Source organism: Saccopteryx bilineata, chromosome 7, assembly GCF_036850765.1.
Source record: "Saccopteryx bilineata isolate mSacBil1 chromosome 7, mSacBil1_pri_phased_curated, whole genome shotgun sequence".
Taxonomy (NCBI): domain Eukaryota; kingdom Metazoa; phylum Chordata; class Mammalia; order Chiroptera; family Emballonuridae; genus Saccopteryx; species Saccopteryx bilineata.
Genome location: NC_089496.1, coordinates 62,497,848 through 62,522,626, shown reverse-complemented (window position 1 = coordinate 62,522,626; position 24,779 = coordinate 62,497,848). Strand labels below are relative to the sequence as shown.

Sequence of the window (24,779 nt, the reverse complement as noted above, 5' to 3'; positions counted from 1 at the left end):
GCAGTGCTAATGCAGGGTGGGAGGAGTCGTGGAGGTGGTGGTGGGGGAGGCTCTATCCACTGAGCAAACTGTCCAGGGCCTTCTAATTTATTATTAATCATTTTTTGTGACTCTTCAATATTAGGGGCAAGTCTTATTATTTGGTTGATTTTTAATACCCTAAATTATTTTGTTTTTACACAAACTGTAGCTTTCCTCATTTTAAATCTAGCAAAAACAAAAAAAAAACAAAAACCCTAAGTACTACAAATCCTTAGGTATCTAGAACCCTGAACAAATGGTCTTAGAGGTGTCTGACATACACCATGCTGTACATATACTTCAGTCACTTCTGAAGACCAGGTTTAACAAAGAGACAATTGGTATTTCATCATAATTCACATCTTGTTTGGCATAGGTTCTATTTTTGTTTACCTCAGCACAGCATTCTGGGTTATTAATCTCTAATAGTAATTAAAGAAACCAAAGTCAAACGAATTATCAAGTCAAGGTTGCCCATGAACCGCTAATAAATTAATAACAAGTTTTACAAAGAACAACAAATAACAGCAATTTCACGAGAGGAAATTTTTTTTTAAAACAACCTCATTTCAAAAGGAAAGTTGCCATGTTGCCAAACAAGGTATTTAAAAAAATAAGTTATCTAAAATCTTCCCTAACAATGTTTGGAGATTAGGTAGATAGGTAGATAGGTAGGTAGGTAGATAGATAAACAGACATATATATATTAACCAGCATAAAGCTCTCTTCCTTCGAGGTCCCTATCCCCTGGTATAGAAATTTTCGGTTTGAAGAATTATGTATTCACGGCCTACTCAGTCATGCTAGGAACTGCCTCAACATCTAAGTTGTCATTGTCCTTTTTGGCGATCGTTCCTAACAACAGGTATTTGAAGAGCAGAGACCCGCATTTTTGGAACCAATCCATCTGCGCGCACAGAGTGCCCTTAAATCCTGAGCTCAGGCTCCCTACTTGCCAACTAACCTCGGCCACGTTACAGACACCCATCCGCCCTCGTTTACTCACCAGTCAAATGAGTACAATAACACCTGTGTCATGGGATTGCTGTGAGTGTTACGAGAGGTAATCTAGGCACAGGTCCTAGCACGCTGCCTGGGAAAGCAAGTGCTCGGGTGTTATTGTTTGTAACCCCTCCACGTCTGCATTCAGTGCAAACACGGATGCCTGAATGAATGCAGGAGTAAGGTCATAGAGCTGTGACTAGCGGTTCCTGAGGCTGCAGCCGGCTACATCATTACACCTGCAAACTGCACAAGTCTAAATGGCAGTCTCTTGACAGCAAGCCCTCAGCCGGAGCCGGAAGCGAGGCTCGGAGGTGGGCGGGGCCAGCCTGCAGGAAGCGATGCTCTAGGCCAATGGCCACATCGCTCGAAAAACAAGCCTCTCGTCCGACCTATCGTGAAACCGCGAGAAGACGGTGAAGTGATCACGAGGTTCCGTCCTCTTCGCCATCGCTCGCTGGTTCCCGGCTCTCGGTAGCGAGGATTCCGCCCGGCCCGCCCCCTCTCGCGCGGCGCCCCGCCCCGCTCCTCCCGTAATCTGGCGGCTGGCAGTGCCGCGCAGCCTGCGCCCCGGAGCGGTGGCTCCGCCGGCGCCAAGGTGAGTGTGGCGGTCAGGAGTCTTCAGGTGGCTGAAGGGGCGAGCCCCCCAACACCCGGTCCCGGACACCCCCTTCCCGGCTGCGTCCGGCAAAAGCGTCCGGACGGCGGTGGGCGTACCGCAGTGCGAACGGGCCGGACCAGGCCTGGGTCCCCTCGGCTGCCGGGCCTTTCTCGCCCGAGGATTGGGGGCCCGGGATCTGTCCAGTCCCTGTCACCGGGCTCGCTGCTTCCAAACTGGGGCGACCTCCGTGTGGGGTTAACTCGCGCAGGAGGAGGGCTTGGGTTCTGCCTGAGACTCCCGATGTCCAGTTTTCGGTTATCTAATGTCCGATATTAGGAGGTCGGCGTGGGTATTCTGCATGAAGTCCCGAAGTTGGTCTGCGGGACTCCTTCCTCGTCTTTATAACACTGCTGCCTAAAACGTGCGACATACCCTTAAGAAGGAAGGTTTTTTGTTTCTTAAAGAAAAGGATGGAGTAGGGTGAGATGTATACGTCAGAAAACTCGACACAGTTAATATTGAGTATGTCATTGACTTTAAAAAAAAATCTTTTTTGAAGTGTTTGGGGTGATATTGGCTGATAAAATGATCCAGATGTCAGGCGCACTATTCCACAACACATCAATACATTGTGTGTCCACCACCCTAAGTTCAAGTTCCCCTCCATCACCGTCTAACCCCCCTCTACCTTCCTCCAGTTCCCTCCTGCAATCTCTACATTGTGTCTGTATCTATACGGTTTATTTTTTTTCTTCGCTTCATCCCTTCACTTTTTTTTTTTAATTTTTTTTTTTTCTGAAGCTGGAAACGGGGAGAGACAGTCAGACTCCCGCATGCGCCTGACCGGGATCCACCCGGCACGCCCACCAGGGGGCGACGCTCTGCCCACCAGGGGGCGATGCTTTGCCCCTCCGGGGAGCCACTCTAGCGCCTGGGGCAGAGGCCATAGAGCCATCCCCAGCGCCCGGGCCATCTTTGCTCCAATGGATCCTTGGCTGCGGGAGGGGAAGAGAGAGACAGAGAGGAAGGAGGGGGTGGAGAAGCAAATGGGCGCTTCTCCTGTGTGCCCTGGCCGGGAATCGAACCCAGGACTCCTGCACACCAGGCCAACGCTCTACTACTGAGCCAACTGGCCAGGGCCTATTTTATTTTTTTTATTGATTGGTTTTTGAAAGAAGGAGAGAGGAAGGGCCAGGGGGAAGCATTTATATGTTGTTCCGCTTACCTGTGCATTCACCAGTTGCTTCCCATGTGTGCTCCCACCGAGGATCAAACCCACAACCTTGATGTTTCTGGACAATGTTCTAACCAACAGAGCTACTGGCCAGGGTCAGGGAAGGTGCTTTTAAAGACTGGCAAAGCCCAGGATCTTGGTGAGAAGCCAGAGAGAGGACTGCCCAATCAGGCTGGAGAAGTGGGTGGGCCCAGACGGTGAAGAGCCCTGGGGGCCTGGTCAGAGTTCGAGTTTCTAGACAAACATTTGAAGGCTTTGTTCAGTAAAACGTGTGTGCACTAGAAGGCCAGTGTACCCAAGGGAGGGGGAGACAGTGGGATTTACATTTCCACAGGCTTCCTGCTAAGTCATTAATGTATCAGAAAGGGGCGAGAGTGGACACAGGGAGGCCAGTACTACAGGTGGCCACACAGGAGCTGACAGTAGGTTTTGGTTTTTGGCTGATGGAGGATTGTGAATGGATTTGGTATATATTCTGGAGGTGGAAACCACTGGCCTTCTGATAAAGGTGAGGTAGCAGATGAATTTCAGGTGGAATCACTGCCAACTTTCAGCTTTTTGGCTGGAGCAGCGGGTGGATGGAGGCATGTGCTGTTTTCTGAAATGGAAAAATATGGGGAGGATTTCTTTTGGGGGGAGAGTATTCTCTATTTTTTTTTAAGTGAGAGGAGGGAAGATACAGAGACAAACTCCCACATGTGGCCCGACTGGAATACACCTGGCAACCCCCACCTGGGGCCGATGCTCTGCCCATCTGGGGCCGGTGCTCACAACCGAGCTATTTTTAGTGCTTGAGGAGGAGGCTTGATGGATCCATCCTCAGCACCTGATGCCAACATGCTCAAATGAATTGAGCCATGGCTATAGGAGGAGAGAGAGAGAGAGAGAGAAGGAAGGGAGAGGGAATGAAGCAGATGGTCCCCTCTCCTGTGTGTCCTGACCAGGAATTGAACCTAGGACTTCCATATGCCTGGTCAACGCTCTACCACTGAACAGACTAGCCAGGGCCAGAGAGCACTCTTTTGAATGTGTTAAGTTTGAGGTTCTCCTTGCTTTACAGCTGAGAGAATTAAGATATGGAAACATTTGAATTTCTTGCTCAAAGTCACATAATACATCTCCTAAAAATAAGTGAGTAGATGCCTGCATATAATTTATTTAAAAAAATAGATGAGTAGGTGTAATAAATATGGGAAAGTATTGGATTCTCATGATGTGTTGGGATATTATTGAATATTCCACATTCTCTGCCTGTTTATATGAAATGCTCTCTTATGAGCTAGGAATTAGAGTTTGGAAGCTATAGAAAATAACCAAAAGATTTCAAAACTCTGCTGTTTGAATGCTATGTTACCACATTTTGCACTAACTTGGTGTTAATTCCCAGTGAAAATCGTTTTTCTTAAGAAAAAAAATTTCTTTAAAACATACTTTCCATTGGAGAGTTTAGAAATAGGTGCCCAGGAAAACAGAGGGTAGATTGTTTGAACAGAACTCAAGTTCTTTTCAGTTTTAGCATTTCTTAGCATCCTGTGGCATCCAAGGAGTCTGTGTATATAAAAAACCCAGGCTTTGAAACTCAGAGGACAGCCACCCCTCCTCAAGAAAAAGAAAACACCTTGCTTTTTTTTTTTTTTTTTTTTTTTGTATTTTTCTGAAGTTGGAAAAGGGGAGGCAGTCAGATAGATTCCCTCATGCGCCCGACCAGGATCCACCCAGCACGCCCACCAGGGGGCAATGCTCTGCCCATCTGGGGCGTCGCTCTGTTGCGACCAGAGCCATTCTAGCACCTGAGGCAGAGGCTACAGAGCCATCCTCAGCGCCTGCGCCATCTTTGCTCCAATGGAGCCTCGGCTGCGGGAGAGGAAGAGAGAGACAGAGAGGAAGGAGAGGGGAGGGGTGGAGAAGCAGATGGGCGCTTCTTCTGTGTGCCCTGGCCGGGAATCGAACCCGGGACTCCTGCATGCCAGACCGACGCTCTACCACTGAGCCAACCAGCCAGGGCTGAAAACACCTTGCTTTTATTGTCCCTTACGAGCCCTGTTCAACCTTCAACAAATTATAGAAACTCAGAGTCTGTTGCATCGAGTGTTACCTGATTGTGATGTTCATTTCTGCCTGGTGCCTTGGTGATAAGATGGCAAATGTTATTTCTCTTCCTGTCCTTGTCAGTTTTGGAGCTAGAAGGGAAATTAAATCTGTTCTGGGTTTTGGCCTTTACCAATAAATTGCTGTATTCATTTTAAATATTAGGCAGCGAGGTCCAGAGAAACTGTAATAGGATAATACAGCGTTCTTATTTCCTGGTGCAGTATTTCTTCTTTCATTGTAATAATAAAAGAACACTGTTTCCCGGGATATTTCTTTGCTAATTTTGATAATCTGCGAAGATAAGGAGAAAGAAAGGAAAGAATAAAGAGATTAGAGAAACAGACACATTAGTCTGTAAGACAATATCAAATTAGTAAAAAGTGAAAGAAATAAAGCCACAAATGATCTAGATCCATGTTATATACATACATACATATTTAAATGTTTTTGAAATACCTTAAGGTAAATACAGAATGAGGGAGTTCAGGAAGGAAATGAATTTGCTGTGTCGGATTTTTAAGTTCTTTGGTTGCCTGTTATGAAGCTGGCCTCTGTTCTCTTAGAGATTCCAATCTCAATTTCTAGACTGTTTTTCAGTGCGGACTGTTTCTACTAAGTAGTAAAATTGCCTAAATAGTGAGTGTATTTTTATTAAGTAGTCATTAATTTAATCTTTTTCTAAATATGTGTGACAAGTTGTTATGAAAAGAAAACATGGGGGCCCTGGCCAGTTGGCTCAGTGGACAGAGCATCAGCCTAGCGTGCGGACTTCCCAGGTTCAATCCCAGGTCAGGGCACACAGGAGAAGCACCCATCTGCTTCTCTTCTCTTCTTTCTCTCCCTCTTCCCCTCTCGCAGCCAGTGGCTCAGTTGGTTTGAGTGCCGGCCCAGGCCCTGAGGATAGCTCAGTTGATTCAAGCATTGGCCCCAGATAGGTGGTGCTGGGTGGATCCTGGTTGGGGCAAATGTGAGAGTCTGTCTCCCCTCCTCTCACTTAAAAAAAAGAAGGAAAGGAAGGAAGGAGGGAGGGAGGGAGGGAAAGAGAGAGAGAGGGAAAGGAAGGAAGGAAGAAAAACATGGGGATTGAATGGATAACTCTCCTTTTAGTGTCTGTGGATAGCTCTATATGCCAAGGTGGATTTAACGACCGGCACACTGGGCATGCACCCTGGGCCCCAACTTCTGAAGGGCTCTGCAAAACCCCAACTTTACATTTTTTTTTTTTTTGTATTTTTCCAAAATGAGAAGGGAGGAGGAGGCAGACAGACTCCCACATACGCCCAACCGGGATCCACCCAGCATGCCCATGTTATAAAGTACCGCACCCCAGATTCTGAAAGGCACTGTACCTCATTTCATCAAGTTCACGTAGAGACACCGAGTCCAGATAAATTTTGAAGAGTTTTATTAGAGGAGGAAATTTTAAATATGCCAGCCGCATATGGCTGACACGGGGCATCAGACCCAAATCGTGCAGTTCAGGGGCTGCTTATATACCCTTGATCACACAAGAGCGGGGAAGAGCATGACCTCAGATACAAGCTGGCAACATTTATTTAGGGGACACACAGAAACATTAAGACTTTCAAGGTAACAATCAAAGATGTTTGCAAATCTTTCAGGGTTCCTCTTCCCTCACTAGCTTAGAGGTATTTTACTCTCAAGATTCCAGGAAGGAGGAGGAACTATATGTACAATAAATTCTGCCTCCTATTGAAACAGAAGAAGTTTCTCGGTTAACCTTTATTTTAGATTTAAAACTAAATGACTCATTGTTCTTGCAAGCCAGAGACTTCTACATTCTTCTCCCTCTACTCCCTAAGGAGGGACAGGACAGGAAAGCCTGACCTTTCCTCCCAGAATATTAATATCAATTTTCAACTTTTTGGTACCTTACAACACCCACTAGGGGGCAATACTCTACCCATCTGGGGCATTGCTCTGCTATAACCAGAGCCATTCTAGCACCTGAGGCGGAGGGCATGGAGCCGTCCTCAGCGCCCAGACCAACTTTACTCCAGTGGGGCCTTGGCTGCAGGAGGGGAAGAGAGAGACAGAGAAGAAGGAGAGGGGGAGGGGTGGAGAAGCAGATGGGCACTTCTCCTGTGTGCCCTGGCCAGGAATCCAACCCAGGTCTTCCACATGCCAGGCCCATGCTCTACCACTGAGCCAGCGGGCCAGGGCCTATACTTTTTTCTAATGACACCAAGTTTGGTTTCATATATACAATTTTAACATTACTAGTACATAATATTGTTGATTTATTTAAAAATATGGTTAACATGTATTTTTATTTTCCCTGTCTCTCTCTTTTTTTTTTTTTTTTTTTCATTTTTCTGAAGCTGGAAACAGGGAGAGACAGTCAGACAGACTCCCGCATGCGCCCGACCGGGATCCACCTGGCACGCCCACCAGGGGCGACGCTCTGCCCACCAGGGGGCGATGCTCTGCCCATCCTGGGTGTCGCCATGTTGCGACCAGAGCCACTCTAGCGCCTGAGGCAGAGGCCACAGAGCCATCCCCAGCGCCCGGGCCATCTTTGCTCCAATGGAGCCTTGGCTGCGGGAGGAGAAGAGAGAGACAGAGAGGAAAGCGCGGCGGAGGAGTGGAGAAGCAAATGGGTGCTTCTCCTGTGTGCCCTGGCCGGGAATCGAACCCGAGTCCTCCGCACGCTAGGCCGACGCTCTACCGCTGAGCCAACCGGCCAGGGCTCTCTCTCTTTTTTTTAAGGGGCCCAATATTTTCTTCTTACCCCGGGGCCTCAAGCAACCTTACTCCGCCTCTCTCTGTGTGCTAACTGGTTTATTTGGCAGTGCCTGTAAGCAGTATTCTAATTACTCAGTTGTTTTTTTCCTCTTTAGAAATGGACCAGTTTTGACAAGATGTAGAGCCGCAGCGTGTCTGATGGGATTCGTCCAGTCATGGCTTCTGAACTTTGTAAGACGATCTCTGTGGCAAGGCTAGAAAAGCACAAGAATTTGTTCTTAAATTATAAGAATCTACACCATTTCCCACTGGAGTTACTGAAAGACGAGGGACTACAGCACTTGGAGAGACTCTATATGAAAAGGAACTCCCTCACCACCTTGGTATGGTATTCTATTGCGTTTAAAAAAAGAAGCATTTATACTGTGGCTCAGACCAGGATATATTTTGCATATCTTAAGATATTCAGGCCCTGGCTGATTGGCTCAGTGGTAGAGCGTTGGCCCAGCATGTGGATGTCCTGGGTTCAATTCCAGGTCAGGGCACAAGGAAGAGGCCACCATCTGCTTCTCCACCACTCCCCCTCTCCTTCTCTCTCTTCCTTTCCACAGCATAGTTGGACTGGTTCAGGCACATCGGCCGGGGTGCTGAGGCTGCCTCCAAGGGGTCTCTGCCTCAGACCCTAAAAATAGCTCCCCTAAGAATAGCTCGGTTGCAAGCATGGCCCCAGGTGGACAGAGCATCGGCTCCAGGCAGTGGTGGCCGGTGGATCCCAGTTGGGAAGCATGTGGGAGTCTGTCTTTATCTCCCCTCCTCTCACTTGGAAAAGAAGGAAAAAAGAAAAGAGATATTCAGACTGACATGTAGATCCTGTCTTGTTGTATAAACGGGTAAAATAAATATACACACAGAGGGCTCTCACGAGCAGAGATTTTGTTATTGAAGTCCCTGCAGTTGTGTGGTGACGGGGAGGTGTATAGGAAAGTGAAATAGATATAAACCTACCACTTATAAAATCAGTCCCCATTCACAACCCCTCTTCACTTAGCCCGTGCATTTGTCTGGGCCTGGGCCTGCCTGCCTTGTGTGTGTTAAGCTTCCTAAAACTGGGATTGAAGGGAAGGAAAAGTCTGTCAGTGTCTTCGTGGGATTCACCTGGGATTTTTTCCAAAATAAAATGTAATCCTGAGTTTTTCATTTTCAGCCAGAAAACCTTGCTCAGAAGCTTCCAAACCTGGTGGAACTGTGAGTGTGTTTATTCATATATATTTTTTTAAATGAATGAAAATGATTTTAAGTTATTTGAAATAATGGGAAATACAGTTTTAATTGTTCATTTATTAATTTTTTAGTGTCATGATCATGGTAGACCTGTGGTTCTGCTAAACCCAAACGTATTTTAAAGTATTTTAACCATTTATATTTGTGTTTTCGATATCTCACTTCAAAGTAGCAAAAATGATGAAAAGTATAATTTTTCTGAGCATAGCATCATTCTGGGTAGCCAGTGTAATTGTGAAAATTAATTTTTGCTACTACTAGTACGTGTTATACTTGCAATAAACAGTCAAAGTCTATGAAAGGTTTAAAGTATAGCCTAGAAGCCTCCTTGCCTACATCCTGCAGGCTTCATCTGTCTTAGTTCTTCTGATGATTATTTTCATTTTATTTTCTTTAAGTGAGAAGCAGGGAGGCAGAGAGACAGATTCCCACATGCACCTCGACCAGGATCCACCCAGCAAGCCCACTACTGGGTAATTCTCTGCCCATCTGGTGCTGTTGCTCCATTGCTCAGCAACCTTGCTATTTTTAGTACTTGAGGCAAGGCCATGGAGCCATCCTCAGTGCCTGGGACCAACTTGCTTTAACCATTTGAGCCATGGCTGCAGGAGAAGTGAGAAGGGAGAGGGGGGAGGGTAGAGAAACAGATGGTCACTTCTCCTGTGTGCCCTGACTGGGCATCAAACCCAGGACGTCAGTATACCAGGCTGACGCTCTACCATTGAGCCAACTGGCCAGGGCCTGATGATTATCTTCATAATGTGAAATAATGTGTTTACCACTTTGGTTTTAGTGCATCAACTCTAAGTATCTCTGTTGTGCTTCAATTCAGACAAATTGTATTTCTCTGTCTTCTTCAGGTTCAAGTAATATTTTGTTTTTCAGTGTCCTCTCTGCTGTTAATTCTACTCGGGGAAGTTGTCTTTTTGGTCTGTAGAAGTTCTATTTGGTTCTTCTTTACCCCTCACCATTTCTCTTAGAATGTTCACGGATTCCTTCAAGCACCTGGATATAGTTACACAGTGGTTTTAAGGGCCTTGCTTGCAAATTCCGTGGTTTCTGTCATGCAGGGTCTGTTTGTGTTTTGCTTTTATCCTTATTATTATTGATAACATTTTCCTGATTCTCAGCATACCTTGTGCTTTTTCATTGGATGCTGGACCGTATACATTTTACACTGTTGAGTGTCTAGACTTTGTTGTCTTCCTTTTTGTTGTGTTTTGTTTAGCACGTGGTTATTTGCAGTTTAGTTTTCTTCTTTCATGGCTTGACTTGACACTTCGTTAGGACAGGTCTGGAGTAAGCTCAGCTCTAGGGGTAGCTTAGCCCTATGGCTTGGGATCTAGGCTTTCTGGGGTCTCTTTGGGGGGGGCCCCACTGGATCGTCAAGGACTTGGGGCACTTACTGCTTAGAACACGAATGCCTCCTAGCTCCCTCCCCATGAGCTCTGTGGATCAAACGTTTACCTGATAACTTTTTAGTTGCCGTATACCATTTTAATGTAGATACATTTAATATGCTAGAATATACTTTTGGATTTCAATCATAACAGTGAATACTAAGGTCACATTTCAGTTTGGACATTTTAAGATTTCTTTTTATAGGTGATAGATATGTGTATTCCAAACTGCCTTCTTGATGTTCCGCTTGTCTGTCAGACCTCACCCTTACTGGACTATCGCCCCTGAGACAGAGGAATTCCAAGAAGCTGGCAAACCCCCCAAGAAGGAGCATTCCGGACATACCAGAACGTTTGCCTCAGTATCCCCTCAGCCTCTCCCAAACACTATATACCTTGCCCCTAGTCTGTAACCAGTGCTCTTCTCCCTGGAGCAGTGCCCAGCAGGGTTCCTTTCTTCCTTTCAATAAAGCCTGTGACTCTATCCAGGCGCCCCAAACTACAGCCTGTGGGCTGCATGTGGCCCCCTGAGGCCATTTATCTAGCCCCCTGCCGCACTTCCGGAAGGAGCACCTCTTTCATGGGTGGTCAGTGAGAGGAGCACTGTATGTGGCAGCCCTCCCAACGGTCTGAGGGACAGTGAACTGGCCCCCTGTGTAAAAAGTTTGGGGACCCCTGCTCTGGTCTTTCGGACTCCCATGGATTCCAACGTTTGGTGCCGAAACCTGGGACAGGGTACTAACTTCCTGGACGATCCTTCTTTGCCGTCCAAACTTACAACCAGGGAAGCAATGGGCAGTGGCAGCTCGTCCTGGGCTTACTCCCTGGCTCTGTTTGGACGTACAGTTGCAGGTTGGTTGGTTGGCAGTCTAACCCTGTCCTGAACCCCTGCTGGACCAGAAGATAAGGAGTTTCTCCCTCCCCCTTCCCCAGTTGGCCTCCAAGTTTCTCTCCAAAACACCCCTTCCTGGATGGACGGTTTTGACTTTGGACCCCATATCTACGGGTGGTCTGCCTCTACTCCTCTACTGGACTTCTACGATAGTCTAGGCGCGCCTAGCCACGCCACTCTCCTACGTCCCAGGATCTCAGCCTTGGGGTGACGACCTCCTGTCTGAGACTCTCTTTCTATGGAGATCTTCTCCTCTCGGAACTGTGACTGGAGGTGGGGACGCCCCCTTCTCTCACCAGTCTCCTCTACTGTGGGCTCCTCTCAGTCCAAACCGTCCAGCCAGGCTCCCCTCGGCACACGGGCTCCTCCCAATCTCAGGCCTCAGAGACTACTCCTCTACTCCTTCGGGACTCCTCTACTTCTTCAGGACTCCTCTACTCCTTCAGGACTCCTCTACTTTGGGACTCACTCTGCTCTCTGAGGTTCACAGTTTGGGAGGTTTCTACTCTGAGCAGCCTGCTTCTATGGACTTCCTTGAAAGTCTAGGCGCCTAGCCAGGTTGCTTTCTACTACCATTACTGTATCCTAAGAGATATTGACAAGTTCTGCCACCAGACGGGGAGGGCATCAGAGATTCCTTACGTGCAGGCTTTTCTTCTCCCTTCTCTGCTGTCCTTAATTTCTGTACCTTCTACACGCAGGCCATTTTTGGCCAAAGAAACCTCACCTAAAACCTCTGCTCCTAATCTTTCCTTCTCCATGGACTCCCAATTCTCTCCTTCTCCTGCCTGACCCCTGAGGGCACCCCTCTCTCGGGACCCCTCTCTGGTCCCTCTGCAAATCTTTTCCACTGGAGTCTGTTCCCTCAAGAAAGCCCCCCCCTTCTCCACTGTGTTCTTCACCCTCTCCCCCCTCCTTAGAAGCTGTGGCTCTGGCTGCGGTGCCTGTCTCTTCTCCGACCCCTCCTCCCTCCTTACAAACTGTGACTGCCTCTTTCCTCCTCGCCCCCTCACCTCTCCTCAGAGCTCTAAATCTTTTTTGACTCCTCTGACCACGTGGCACCACACCAGTACTTCACCCTCCTCCTTCTCCTCCTGCAGATTCTGACCCTCCTTCTTTTCATCCAGCTGCTCACACTGTCCATCCATCTGCCTTCTCTCTTCCCTCTATGCTGGCAACTCCCTGCCATCTCGTAAAACTTAAAAAAAACAGAATTGTATATTAAGCTATGTGAGTAAGTAATCTATCTTGTCTCTTTGTTTGTCAGAAAATATCTCTAGTATAATTTGAGTTAAAACAAGTAAAGTGCACTCATTTAAATTCCTTAATTCATAATGTATATCTGAAGTCTTTGTTTAATGTGTAACTGTGTCTGTTTCTAAGGCCTTAAACCAGTAATTACCCACCTCATAAACCCAGGCTTACTCATCCCCATGGACTCTCCCTGCAATACCCCTATCCTTCCTGTTTGAAACCTTCAGGGGCTTATCGCCTTACGCCTAATCAGTGACGCAGTAATTCCCCTTCATCCAGTAGTCTCTAATCTCTACAGGTCCTAGACCTCAAAAATGCCTTCTTTACCATTCCTCTACACCCTGCCTCTTACTTTCTGTTTGGCTTTACCCGGACACTAATGCAGCCCAGCAATTTACGTGGATTGTCTTACCCCAGGGGATCAAAAACAGCCCACACTTGTTTGGGCAGGCACTAGCTCAGGATTTAGCAGCATGCAATCTCAAAACTAGTACTCTCTTACAATATATAAATAACCTACTCCTCTGCAGCCCCTCCCTGCCTGCTTCAAGGCGACACACTGCCACCCTTCTTAACTTCCTTGCTATGAAGTGATATCATGTTTTCTCTGCTAAGGCTCAACTTCATTCTCAGTCCATAGTCTATCTAGGCATCGCCTTAACCACACCACCTGAGGTCTCACCCTAAATCTAACTCAGACCCTCCACAGTCTCCAACCACCTACCACCACAGATCAAATCTTTTCTTTCCTCGGTCTAAAAGGCTTTTTTTAGACACTGGATTCCCAATTTTGCTCTTTTAGTCAAGCCCCTCAGTGAGATCTTCTGAGCATGGCTTTTAAGGTCTATAATGGCTAAGGAAGTAACAGAAAAGGCAAATAAGGCCCAAAAGAAGTCAGGAAATACCAGCTTTTGGCTCCAGTGCCCTAAAGGGCTTCATAGGACTTCATCAGGGCCTTGCTCCAGAGTGGAAAGAAAGGTCATTAAACTGAAGCCGGCAAGGCTTCCTGGCCCCACCGGTTGACACACCTGTGCTGTGGAAAGAGGGACATGAGAAGGTAAGCTGCCCCCTTGCTCCATGGAGGGAGGGTTCAGTCTCTTCTAGCCCTGCTCCAGCTGCCTGTGACCTGACCTTGCCCAGCATGCTGGGAATTGCCACTGAAGGCCCAAGGACATCGTTCACGAGCCTAAGGTATTTCTTCCAAGTAGCAGATAAACTGATCTCATTTCTTGTAAACACAAGGGCCATCTACTATGCCTCGCTTAAATATTTGAGTTTTATTTATCCCTCAAAGATCTCTACTGTGGGTATTGACAGTCTGAGTTTGTTACTTTATTTAATATATAGCATCTCCTTTATTCCTCTTGTCTCAATGCCCCATGCCTATTGTAGGCTGGGACCTGCTGCTAATTCCAGCTAGAAGCAGTGGTCACTAGGACTTAAACTCTTAACTGCAAAGTGTAGAAATGTAACCACCCTTTCCCTAAGTACTTGCAAGATTTACAGGTTACTCAGCAAACTGTTCAGAGACTGTCCAAGAGGTGCTTCCAGCATTATATCACTCAAGGACTGACTTTCACGTGGACAGGTCCACACACCATGATCCTGACAACTCCCACTGCTGCTAAAGTAGAAAAACGGTATGCCTTACTCCAACCACAAACCAGAAGCTGGTTGGTCTACGTATGGCGAATGTATGAAAAACTGAGGACTCTTTTAGTCAGACTTTGGGAAAAGGGAAACTAGGGTAAAAAGAAAGTCAGCTTGATTGTCACTAGAAGTTGAAGATTTCTAAATCAAGAGTTCTGACTAGAAAGGAATTGTATGGTTTTGATAATAGAAGATATAAGGTATGGAAATACTTTTGAAAGAAAAAGGAAAAAGCAAGTTGTTATGAAGGCCAGTTATTTCTGGATAAGAAAGTTTATGAAAGTTGAAGGTTTATGTAAGTTGTAGAAGGTTTGTGCAGGTTGTAAGAGGTTTGTACGGAGAAAAAAGAATTTGTACAGTCAGAAAACTGGTTTTCAAAGAATATTTAATCAGTCACCCTAGCTAACAATCCTCTACTCTCCCCACTATTGGGACGACTCTTTTCTCCACCCTGACCTGAGCTCAGAAACAGAAATGAAACCGACCCCTTGTCCTTCTATTCTCTATTCACCTCTCAGCCTGCCTCACCCAATCAGGGGCTTTCTACTTGTGTGGGACCAACACCTATATGTGTCTCCCTACTAATTGGACAAAAACCTGTGCCCTAATCTATCTCACCCCCAATATCAACCTAATCCCACCCCATGAGCCTCTTTCAATTCCTAGTACACTGCCTGTCAATGTAAGAACCAAACGAGCTTTACGAGTAATCCCTCTTCTTATTGCTTTAGAAATCTCTACAAAAGTAGGTCTAGGGGCTGGGGGACTGGCTACTTCCCTGTCTTATTCCTACTCTCTCTCTCTCTCTTTCTCTCTCTCTCTCTCTCTCTCTCAAGCCTAGCGAATTCGTAAACGTGGAATCAGTGGTTTCGTACAAACTGGGTGTCTTGACTATAGCCTTTCATTAGTCCACTCACTCTCCTGTTTATTTTTCTAACTTTTTGACCCTGCCTCTTACGTTTGTTCACTAATTTCTTACAGAACCGCATGCAGACCTTCACCAATCAGAAAATTGGAAAAATCTACCTTAACCCTACACACCAACCCTGAAACCTGCCCTTGCGAAACAAAAAATCTGAAACCCTATATCAGCAAACCTCCTAAATCCTATCTTTCAACCCCTATAGGTCCCCTAAACCTAAAGCTCTCCCATATTCCTGAAGAACTAGGAGAATGAATAGCATTCATATCTTAACACTTCTCAGTCTTTTTACCCTTCACATAGTAAGGGGACAAGATCGCTGGGTCTTCTTGGCTGAAGAAGAGCCTATAAATGGACATGAAACATTTCTTTTAACTCAAGCTAACTGCTCTCTCCAGGGCTGCCAGGAAAGAATATCTCTAACTTTACCATAGAAGAACTTTCACCCCCGCTATGCAATCCTCCTTATCTCTGCATTCCTGATCTCCAAATACTTGCCCCCTTCTTTATCAAGTTCCTATAGGCTCGGATGAGAGGAATCTCTAGGATTACCTACAATCAGTTGCTCCTACACTCCTATTCCCCAATACCCCAAGAAGAACTTCACGAGGGAAATATCAAATAGGTAGGGATGACAGCAGGAAGAAGCCGCCCCACAGCCCGAGAAGTTCCCTCCTGAATGTTCTCCAAACCCCCTTCCTTTTAAAACACACATACTCAATCCTTCTAAAAACTTACACCAACAGGTTCCCTGTCTAAAAATCTCCACATGTCCTTTCATTCGAGAGGAACCAGACCAGCACGTCTCATGAGGCTCATCCCAGAGACCATGTATCACCATGTCACTCTGTCCACTGGGCACTCACAGCAAGCAACTGACAATTATTACCTCGCAAGGTTTTTTTTTACTTCTTCACTCAGGTTTTCGAGGACATCACCTGGTTCTGACCTCACAGCATGGAAATTGACGACCTCCTTAACTGGATGGGGAACTTGGCTTGGCAAGGAGTTCTCTCCAGAAGCAGCAATAATTTTCCAATTTTTTCTCCTCTTTCTCCTCATCACCCCTCACCATATATTATAAAATTAATAACTGCCTTTCTTTTATATGTAACCACAGAGTTGAGAAATGATAGATATGTGTATTCCAAACTGCCCTCTTGATGTTCCGCTTATCTGTCAGACCTCACCCTTACTGGACTATCGCCCCTGAGACAGAGGAATTCCAAGAAGCTGGCAAGCCCCCCAAGGAGGAGCATTCCGGACATACCAGAACGTTTGCCTCAGTATCCCCTCAGGCTCTCCCAAACACTATATAACTCGCCCCTAGTCTGTAACCGGTGCTCTTCTCCCGGAGAAGTGCCCGGCAGGGTTCCTTTCTTCCTTTCAATAAAGCCTGTGACTCTGGTCTTTGGGACTCCCATGGATCCCAACAATAGGTAGACCTTGAGCTGAAGCACGTATTTTGTGATATTTTGAAAATCGGTTTTCTCTTTATGTGGGTTTCTTGGCACCCTGGCTTTTGTGTAACAAATGCAGGTGTGTGTATTTGTGTGGATGTGCACACCTGTTTATATTGTTTTAAAAAATTCAACTGAGTAAACTTAGAGGTCAAATTGGCTTTCTTTAAAAACTCATGAATTGGCAGCATTCCTCCTAGGAGGCGGGAAGAAGAGGAGCAACAGGAAAGGAAGGGCTCTCAAAGGCAGAGAGGCCGAGGCAAGGAAGTTCTTTAGCAAGGAGTGCAGTGTTTTGGGCAAGGTCACCTTCCCCTGGTGGCCTGCAGGCGCTGTCAGGCAGATGAGCTCACCACTGCTGACCAGGAGATTCTATTCGGACCGGTTATGACTAGAGTCCTGCGAGAGGCTGAAGCTGCAGTTAGCTTAGATTTTGAGCCTCGTTTTGGGTTTGTTGACATTGTTGTCTTAGTGCAAGTGACTCCATTTTGGGCCCTTTTTAAAAAAAAAACAAAAAACATTTAGTGTTCTGGCACAAAGAATTGTTAGAGTCACCTGATAAGTTAGGTATTTCCCCCTAAAATGAATGACTAAAGAACATCAATCTTTACAATGTAGAATAATTGTATATACGCAGAAGAAGGAATAAAATGCATCATGGAATAGTATAATTGTTTAAATTGTGTTAGACCCAGCAAGTTAATACCTACTATAAAATTGATTTAACCCAGCATAGAATAATCTCAAGTTGATTAATTTTCTATCTTTTTTCTTATATGTCATCGACATTTTAACATTTGATATCACTTAGAAGCATAAAAGAAAATTTCAAAATTCTACGTAAAAAGTCTTTGTGAAGATTGACTTTTGGGATACAATAAATAAAATGATAGGTTTTAAAATAAAGTTGATCAGAATCGAGTTTTTTTGTCTCAAAATCAGTGAAACAAATTTAAAAGTTATTCCTCTACCATCTCCAGTGGTCGTTACTGTTTTGCTCTGAATAGCTGGCTGGTTCCGATTGCACGAAAGGTCCACCAGAGGGCACTAGAGACACTTGAGGAGAAAAGGGTTTGGTAGTTACGCGTGCCTGGACTTGTCAGCCCTCGTCAACTATTTTTTTTTTTTCAAGAAAAGAATTTGATTCTTGTTTATGAAATTCCTTTCGCTGTGAAATAAATTCTGTACCTTGACAGCTGAGTATTTCTACAGATACTATAAATGATGAGTAACAAATCTCCAGAATTCTTGGTTCTCACTATGCATGCTTGGCCAGCTAGACATCTTAGGTGTGACTATTTGGTGAAGTTATCCTTTAGAAGCTAAAAGGTGCATGTTTCCTTTACACCAGAAGTGCTGAGACTTCTTCACACAGTAACACCTGAATGATTTAAAATGAAGTAGAGGAACTAGTCATTTGTTTAATGAGATTGAAAAACTACCTCATAATTTTTCTGTTGTGTATATTTTATTTTAAAATAGCAACTGACTCACTACATGGTTTTAATGTTTGCAGTTCCAGCATAAGATATTATTTTCAAAGTATTATTAGTTATCTGTGATGACCACATACATCTTGTGTTGTGTGCTTGGAGTAGGGCATGAAAGAAAATTTGGTCCTTTCCTGTTTGATAAATTTCTATGTGAGCATTTTACAAACCCAATCTGTAGCAAAGTACCGAATGATAACAGCTTTTTTTTTTTCTTTTCCTCAGATACCTTCATTCAAATAACATAGTTGTGGTTCCTGAAGGTAAGTGCACGTTCAATTTTTAGTTAGAAAACACTATACTTTAAGCTTTCCTTTTATAATGGTAGAACAGATAGTCTCTTTAAAACCTATTTTGCTTGGTGTATTAGTGAATTTTAATTTTGTTTCAAAGTATTCCCTTCCTAATTAGTTAAGAATTATAATTAAATAAAAAGTCCAAAATGGTTGCAATGATTGGATAAATTATTATTAGATATATTGTGGTTGGATAAATAATAAAAATGATAAGTTCTGAATTCAGTAAATTCAGTTAAGAATTTTGATTAGATTGAAAATGACTATATATTGTTTCATGAATTATTATTCAAGCAATATTTTACATTGTTTTAAAAATTTTTTATTTGTGCTCCTTAAGTTATTACATTTTATAGTGAGGTAGAAGTATTATCACTTCATAAAATTTAGTCTTATATATGCTTTTATTATTTTATGAGCCATTGAGAGGGTGAGACTAAGTGTTAAACTGTTTTAACTTGCAGTACTTGCACTAAAGGTGTGATGTAACACTTGAGTCAAACTGACTTAGCCCTTCTTTTCTCTTTGAAGCCATTGGGTCCCTGGTAAAACTCCAGTGTCTGGATCTTAGTGACAATGCCTTAGAAATTGTTTGCCCGGAAATCGGTCGTCTGAGAGCATTACGTCATCTCCGATTAGCTAATAACCAGCTGCAGTCCCTCCCTGCAGGTAATCATGGGCCTATAGCACACAGCAGTCTCTTGTCTCTATAAACCTGTGTCTCTCCACGTCTCACTGAGTGTCTAGACAGTGGGCTCTGGGTGTATTTGATGGTCCGTTTGTCTGAATATGAAACTGAGACATGAGAGGTGTGACGGAGTCTTTTCCCGGATGCAGACGGAAGAGGCGGCATTTACGTTTGTGAGCTACTGTGACTACTGTTGTGCACTGGTCTTCCGGTCACTGCCCTGGTGAAATATTAATACCGAAGATACTTCAGTTCTGAATCTCACATCCGAGAATTGAGAGGAACTTTGCACAATGCAGTCAATCATGTGGGTCTCCAGAAGGCAGCCATACAGTGTCTTTCTTCCTCTAGTGAGACAATGGACCTGCATTAGCTTTGGTTTAGTAAGAAACCATCCAAGAGTTCAGTGGCACAGTGTAGTCTGGCCCTAGGACTGTCAGTGTTGCCCACTGGACATTCTGTAAGCCTGCGATGGACCCATACTTGGTACCAAACTGCTGCTCTGTTCTAGGGTACAGGTAACCCCTTGGCCTTTCTCTGGAGGGACATCCTGAGACCCACCTCTGTGAAGTCACACATTTGCAAATTCTATTGTCATACGTCGTTTCCCATATTTTAAAAAAATGTACAGTACGACTTAAACAATTTTTTAAAACTTTCAGGTTTTGCATGAAAGTTACTCTGCATTCAAGAATGAGCAGAGAGCCTGACCAGATGGTGGTGCAGTGGATAGAGTGTCGGACTGGGACACAGAGGACCCAGGTTCGAGACCCTGAGGTCACCAGTTTGAGCATGGATTTATCTGGATCGAGCAAAGCTCACCAGCTTGAGCCCAGGGTCGCTGGCTTGAGCAAGAGGTCACTCCATCTGCTGTAGCCCCACGGTCAAGGCACATATGAGAAAGCAATCAATGAACAACTAACGTGCTGCAACGAAAAATTGATGCTTCTCATCTCTCTCCCTTCCTGTCTGTCCCTATCTATCCCTTTCTCTGAGTCTCTGTCAAAGAAAAAAAAAAAGAATGAGCAGAGAAAAATGCAGATGTCACATTGGCTGGGATTATTTTATTTAATAACTTTCAGGAACACCAGCCAAAACGCTAGTATGTCCAAGTGAAATGCGTGTGACTCACCAGAATTACAACTTGCTCCCTGGTGTGGAACGCTGTGGTCCCAGGGGAGTGTCAAAACGATTCAAGTTAAATCCATGAATGAAAGGGTCTATAATACTTCTTTCTAATTTAAAAAATACTTTCTCCAAAGTTTTTTTTTTTTTTTAATATTTTAAAGAGAGGAGAGAGAAAGGGGGCAAGTAACGGGAAGAATCAACTCGTAGTAGTTGCTTCTTGCATGTGCCTTGACCGGGCAAGCTCAGGGTTTCAAAATGGCGACCTCAGCGTGCCAGGTCCATGCTTTGTCCACTGCACCACCACAGGTCAGGCTCCAAAGTTTTTCTCGATGAACAGAAATTTCTTGATGAACGCATAATAACTGATTAATTTTTAGACTTTATGTGGTGGCCTTCATGTGGAGATTCGATATTATTTACTGAAATGGTACTAGTAAAGCAGTCATTCTGTTTAAAAAATAATTTTTAACCTCATCTGATGTATTTCTTTTTCCACTTAGAAATAAGAGAAGAATTTACAATATACAGTGTAGGAGTATGGTCCTTCCTTTAGAATTATTGTGTGTAATTAGGCTCATTCTAGCTTTGTGAGGTTTCTATATTCAGATATTCAGGAAATTTATTCTCTTTTGGAGATTACCAAGAAAATATTCAAATATACTTTTAGTTTTCATATTTTCATATATGAATCTTATAAAGCTATATCGTAGAATCAGAATGCATCAGTATAATACTGTCTTTGTAAGTCCTTTTTAAAAATTTTTTAAATTTATTTTTTTATTAAGTGAGAGGTGGGGAGGCAGAGACAGACTCCCACATGTGCCCCAACCAGGATCCACCAGGCAAGCCCCCTACCAGGTGCTGCTTTGCCCGTCTGGGGCCCCTGTTTTGTTGCTCGGCAATCAAGCTATTTTAGCACCTGAGGTGAGGCCATGGAGCTATCCTCTGTGCCTGGGGCCAACTTTCCTCAAACTATTCGAGCCACGCTACAGAAGGAGAAGGTGGGGAGGGAAGGGATGGAGAAGCAGATGGGCACTTCTCCTATGTGCCCTGACCAGGAATCGAACCCGGGACATCCATACACCAGGCCAACACTCTACCACTGAGCCAACCTGCCAGGGCCTCTTTGTAAGCCCTTTCTATGTATGATTAACTGCCAGCTGAGAATGTGATACTTTGTTAAACCATTGTTCTTTGTATTCTATTGTTCTCTTTTCCTGGAACGTAAGGCAGGCACTCTGCGGTAGCCTGTGGTCATTTCCTCCCATTATGCTCCGGAGGTTAAGGATGTGTGGCTGGCACCCTTGGTGGCTTCCTCCTTGCTTGCGAAGGGCACCGGTCTCCTGACTGCTCTCACATAACTTTTATTTCTATCTCATCTGTTACTTTAGAGTCGAGACATTTACTCCTGGTTTTATCTCCTTAGCTATTTTCTACTGTCAGTGTTTGGTTTTTCTTGTTTCGAGTCAAATTACAGGCAGTAACATTTTGAACAGGAGCTTTGAGTGAGCCGTGTGTTGTTCTCCTCGCTAGGCCGTCACAGCAGCAGTGGACTAGGTCTTGTTACGTATTCGTTCACTGTATACATCTCTTTATGAGGTGATTTCACTGTCGTCATTTGAATGAGTGAAGGGCCAGGTCTACCTCCTCAAATGTGTGGTCATGTTTGGGACAGTGTATTTTAATTATAGTAAAAAAGAAATGGGAGGGACGCTGCCATATGTCTCCATTTAATGACAATGGACACCAATCGCCATCTGACTGGTTGACCATCTACCTAGTCCCTGCTGTCACATGTAGACCTCTCACATTTTACGTTCCCTCAAAACACTTCACGTTGACTCTGTGTGTTTGTTGTGGTTGAGTACCCTTTGACTGTAAGATCATGATCAGTCTTTAAAAAAATTTCTTTTTATTCAGTGAGAGGAGGGGAGGCAGAGAGACAGACTCCCACATGTGCCCGACCGGGATTTACCCGGCATGCCCACTAGGGGGCGATGCTCTGCTCATATGGGGCGTTGCTCTGTTGCTTAGCAACCGAGCTCTTCTTAATGCCTGAAGCGGTGACCGTGGAGCTGTCCTCAGTGCCCGGGCCAACTTTGCTCCAATGGAGCCTTGGCTGCGGGAGGGGAAGAGAGAGATAAAGAGGAAGGAGCCTGACCTGTGGTGGCGCAGTGGATAAAGCGTCGACCTGGAAATGCTGAGGTCGCCAGTTCAAAACCCTGGGCTTGCCTGGTCAAGGCACATATGGGAGTTGATGCTTTCAGCTCCTCCCCCCTTCTCTCTCTCTGTCTCTCCTCTCTCTCTCTCTCTCTCTCCCTCTCCTCTAAAAAATGAATAAATAAATTTAAAAAAAATTTAAAGAGGAAGGAGAGGAGGAGGGATGGAGAAGCAGATGGGCACTTCTCCTGTGTGCCCTGCCGGGAATTGAACCCGGGACTTCCACACGCCAGGCCAACACTCTACCCCTGAGCCAAACGGCCAGGGCCAGTCTTTAAAATTTGAACATTTTAGAGCACATTTGAAAAGTTTGAAACATTTGCAGTTTTTAGTGGCTACAGAGAGTTTTAAAATTAAGGTCTTAGATGGGATAGCAGCAGTTTTACGAGAGCCCGCATTTGTGTGCACTGTGACATTTGTCGTATGTTCACACTGCTGTGAAGAAGGTCAGTGTTTCCCTCAGTGTCGCAAACACGTCCACGGCTCGTGTGGTTGGTTCTGTTGGGCTATTTGCCAATATCCATTCTCTGGGACTGTTCCTTCGCCTCATTCCGTTGGGGTGAAGAACAGTGCCTTCTGCCCACCAGGTGGCATTGCTTTCTGTGCACAGTTGATTGGCCCTGGCACAGGTGCCTTGCCTGAGCAGGGTCTTTTTCTTTATTTTTGGTGTGTGGGGGGGGGATTTTGGAAGAGACTGTTGGCAGAGGAGAAAAGAGAACAGGAGGCAGGAAGAGAAAACCCGTCTCTCTGTCTCCCTGAGACACCGCTCAGTCCGTTGTTGTCCCAGGAGGCGCTGGGCGTGGCCATGCAGAGTGGAGAACAGAAGTGGGGAGGATGAGCAGACCACAGAGGGAAGACAGGCCGACACAGTCTAGGTTTTCTTACTATCCCGAGCCCTGGGCTCAGTCTTAGGCCCCTGGGCTTTGTGCGAGAGGTAGCTCTTGTTGGCTTCTCTGGGTTGTCAGCAGCCGGGCTCTGCATTACCATAGCTGCCTTGAAGGCTGAACTCAGCCTCTGTGGGGTGCAGGGTTAGTTCTGTATTGAACTCTCCTTTTTACTTAACTCTCATGCTGTGAAATGGCAGAAGTTCTCACGAATAGTAGGAGGTCCGGAGTAGCAATAGCGTGATCATTATTATGTCTGAGTGGTTCTGCTGTCACTTGTCCTGTTTTTTTTGTTGTTTGTTTGTCTTTGTTTTTTATTTTAGAGGGAGAGACAGAGAGAGGAACAGACAGGCGGGAAGGGAGAGAGATGAGAAGCATCAATTCTTCATTGCAACACCTTAGTTATCCATTGATTGCTTTCTCATATGTGCCTTGACAAGGGGGGGTGTTACAGCAGAGTCAGTGACCCCTTGCTCAAGACAGCAACCTTGGGCTTCAAGCCAACAACCTTTGGGCTCAAGCCAGCAACCATAGGGTCATGTTTATGATCCTACACTCCAGCCAGCAACTCCGCGCTCAAGCCAGATGAGCCCGCACTCAAGCCAGTGACCTCGGGGTTTTGAACCTGGGTCCTCTGCATCCCAGTGTGATACTCTATCCACTGTGCCACTGCCTGGTTGAGCTGTTTTTGCCTCCTATGATATACTTTGCACCCTTTTGTTAGATGTCTTTTTTTTCCCTGAGTGCAGCAGGGAGCACGGTGTGACAGGTGATGGAACACAGGAATGAGGACAGGCCGTGAGGAGCGTGTTACTCGGTCGCTGGGGGAGGTAACATTCCTCCTCTGCCCTCCTAGGGTCTGGCTGCGCCTGAAATTGACAGCTGACAAATGAAACGGAGAAAAGTATACACGTTTTATTTGGTGATTTTTACGTGCACAGAACCTGCCCACTGTGAGAACGTGGAGGTCGGGGTATGGGCAGGGCCGTCCACTGCGGGAAAGAGGGTAGGAAGATGAAGGTCCTCCTGACGAGGCTCACTGTCCAGGTTTCCCTCGGCGGCTACCGCCCTGGTGGGGGGAATGCGTGGGACTTTCATCTCCCGCTTTCAGGATCTGCCCTTCCTCCGTGCCTTTCACTCCGAGTCCTCTGCGCACCAGAGGGGCACATTGTGGGCCGCGTGCTCTGACATCCCGCACCAGCCCCCACAGTGGGCAGCTGGGCTCAGTCTGGCATAACACGCGAGCCTCCTGGGCGTCCCACTCGAGTGCTGAGAGAGGGAAGCATCTGAACATCAACTCCCAGAACCTATCGGCTGAGAGTCGCTCAGGTGGGAGGTGGGTGTTAATTCCCCGGCTCTCCTGCGGGCCCGCGTGTGTGCACGCTCTGGTCAGAGCAGCTGTTTTCGATGCCCAACGTTTCACATGGCCTCTGACCCCGGGGTAGATGGATGGCCATCGCACTGGTCAGCAAACACTGAGGTGGTGGGTCTGAGTGGTACGGAGCTCCAGCCAGCAGCACACACCACACGGAGGAAGGCGCTCTGCACCTGGTTCCTCTCCT

General features: G+C 45.7%; 2 protein-coding genes across 6 annotated transcripts in view; one reads left to right on the top strand and one right to left on the bottom strand.

Moving 5' to 3' along the window:
- TTC23 (tetratricopeptide repeat domain 23) overlaps positions 1-2,921 on the bottom strand; it is a 92,808-nt gene extending 89,887 nt beyond the window's left edge. For 2 of the 4 annotated variants that reach the window (XM_066239363.1, XM_066239366.1), the window contains exon 1: positions 1,028-1,310. The gene's annotated coding sequence lies outside the window, so the exon portion shown is untranslated. Of the gene's footprint in view, positions 1-1,027; positions 1,311-2,849 lie in introns of those variants that run through there. The other 2 variants (XM_066239365.1, XM_066239367.1) reach the window with 2 other exon arrangements.
- LRRC28 (leucine rich repeat containing 28) overlaps positions 1,465-24,779 on the top strand; it is a 73,992-nt gene continuing 50,677 nt past the window's right edge. For both annotated transcript variants that reach the window (XM_066239369.1, XM_066239368.1), the window contains exons 1-5: positions 1,465-1,621; positions 7,811-8,038; positions 8,860-8,900; positions 18,227-18,264; positions 18,829-18,966. In XM_066239369.1, coding sequence (XP_066095466.1) covers positions 7,871-8,038; positions 8,860-8,900; positions 18,227-18,264; positions 18,829-18,966 — 385 coding nt within the window. In that variant the 5' untranslated portion in view covers positions 1,465-1,621; positions 7,811-7,870. The remainder of the gene's footprint in view (positions 1,622-7,810; positions 8,039-8,859; positions 8,901-18,226; positions 18,265-18,828; positions 18,967-24,779) is intronic.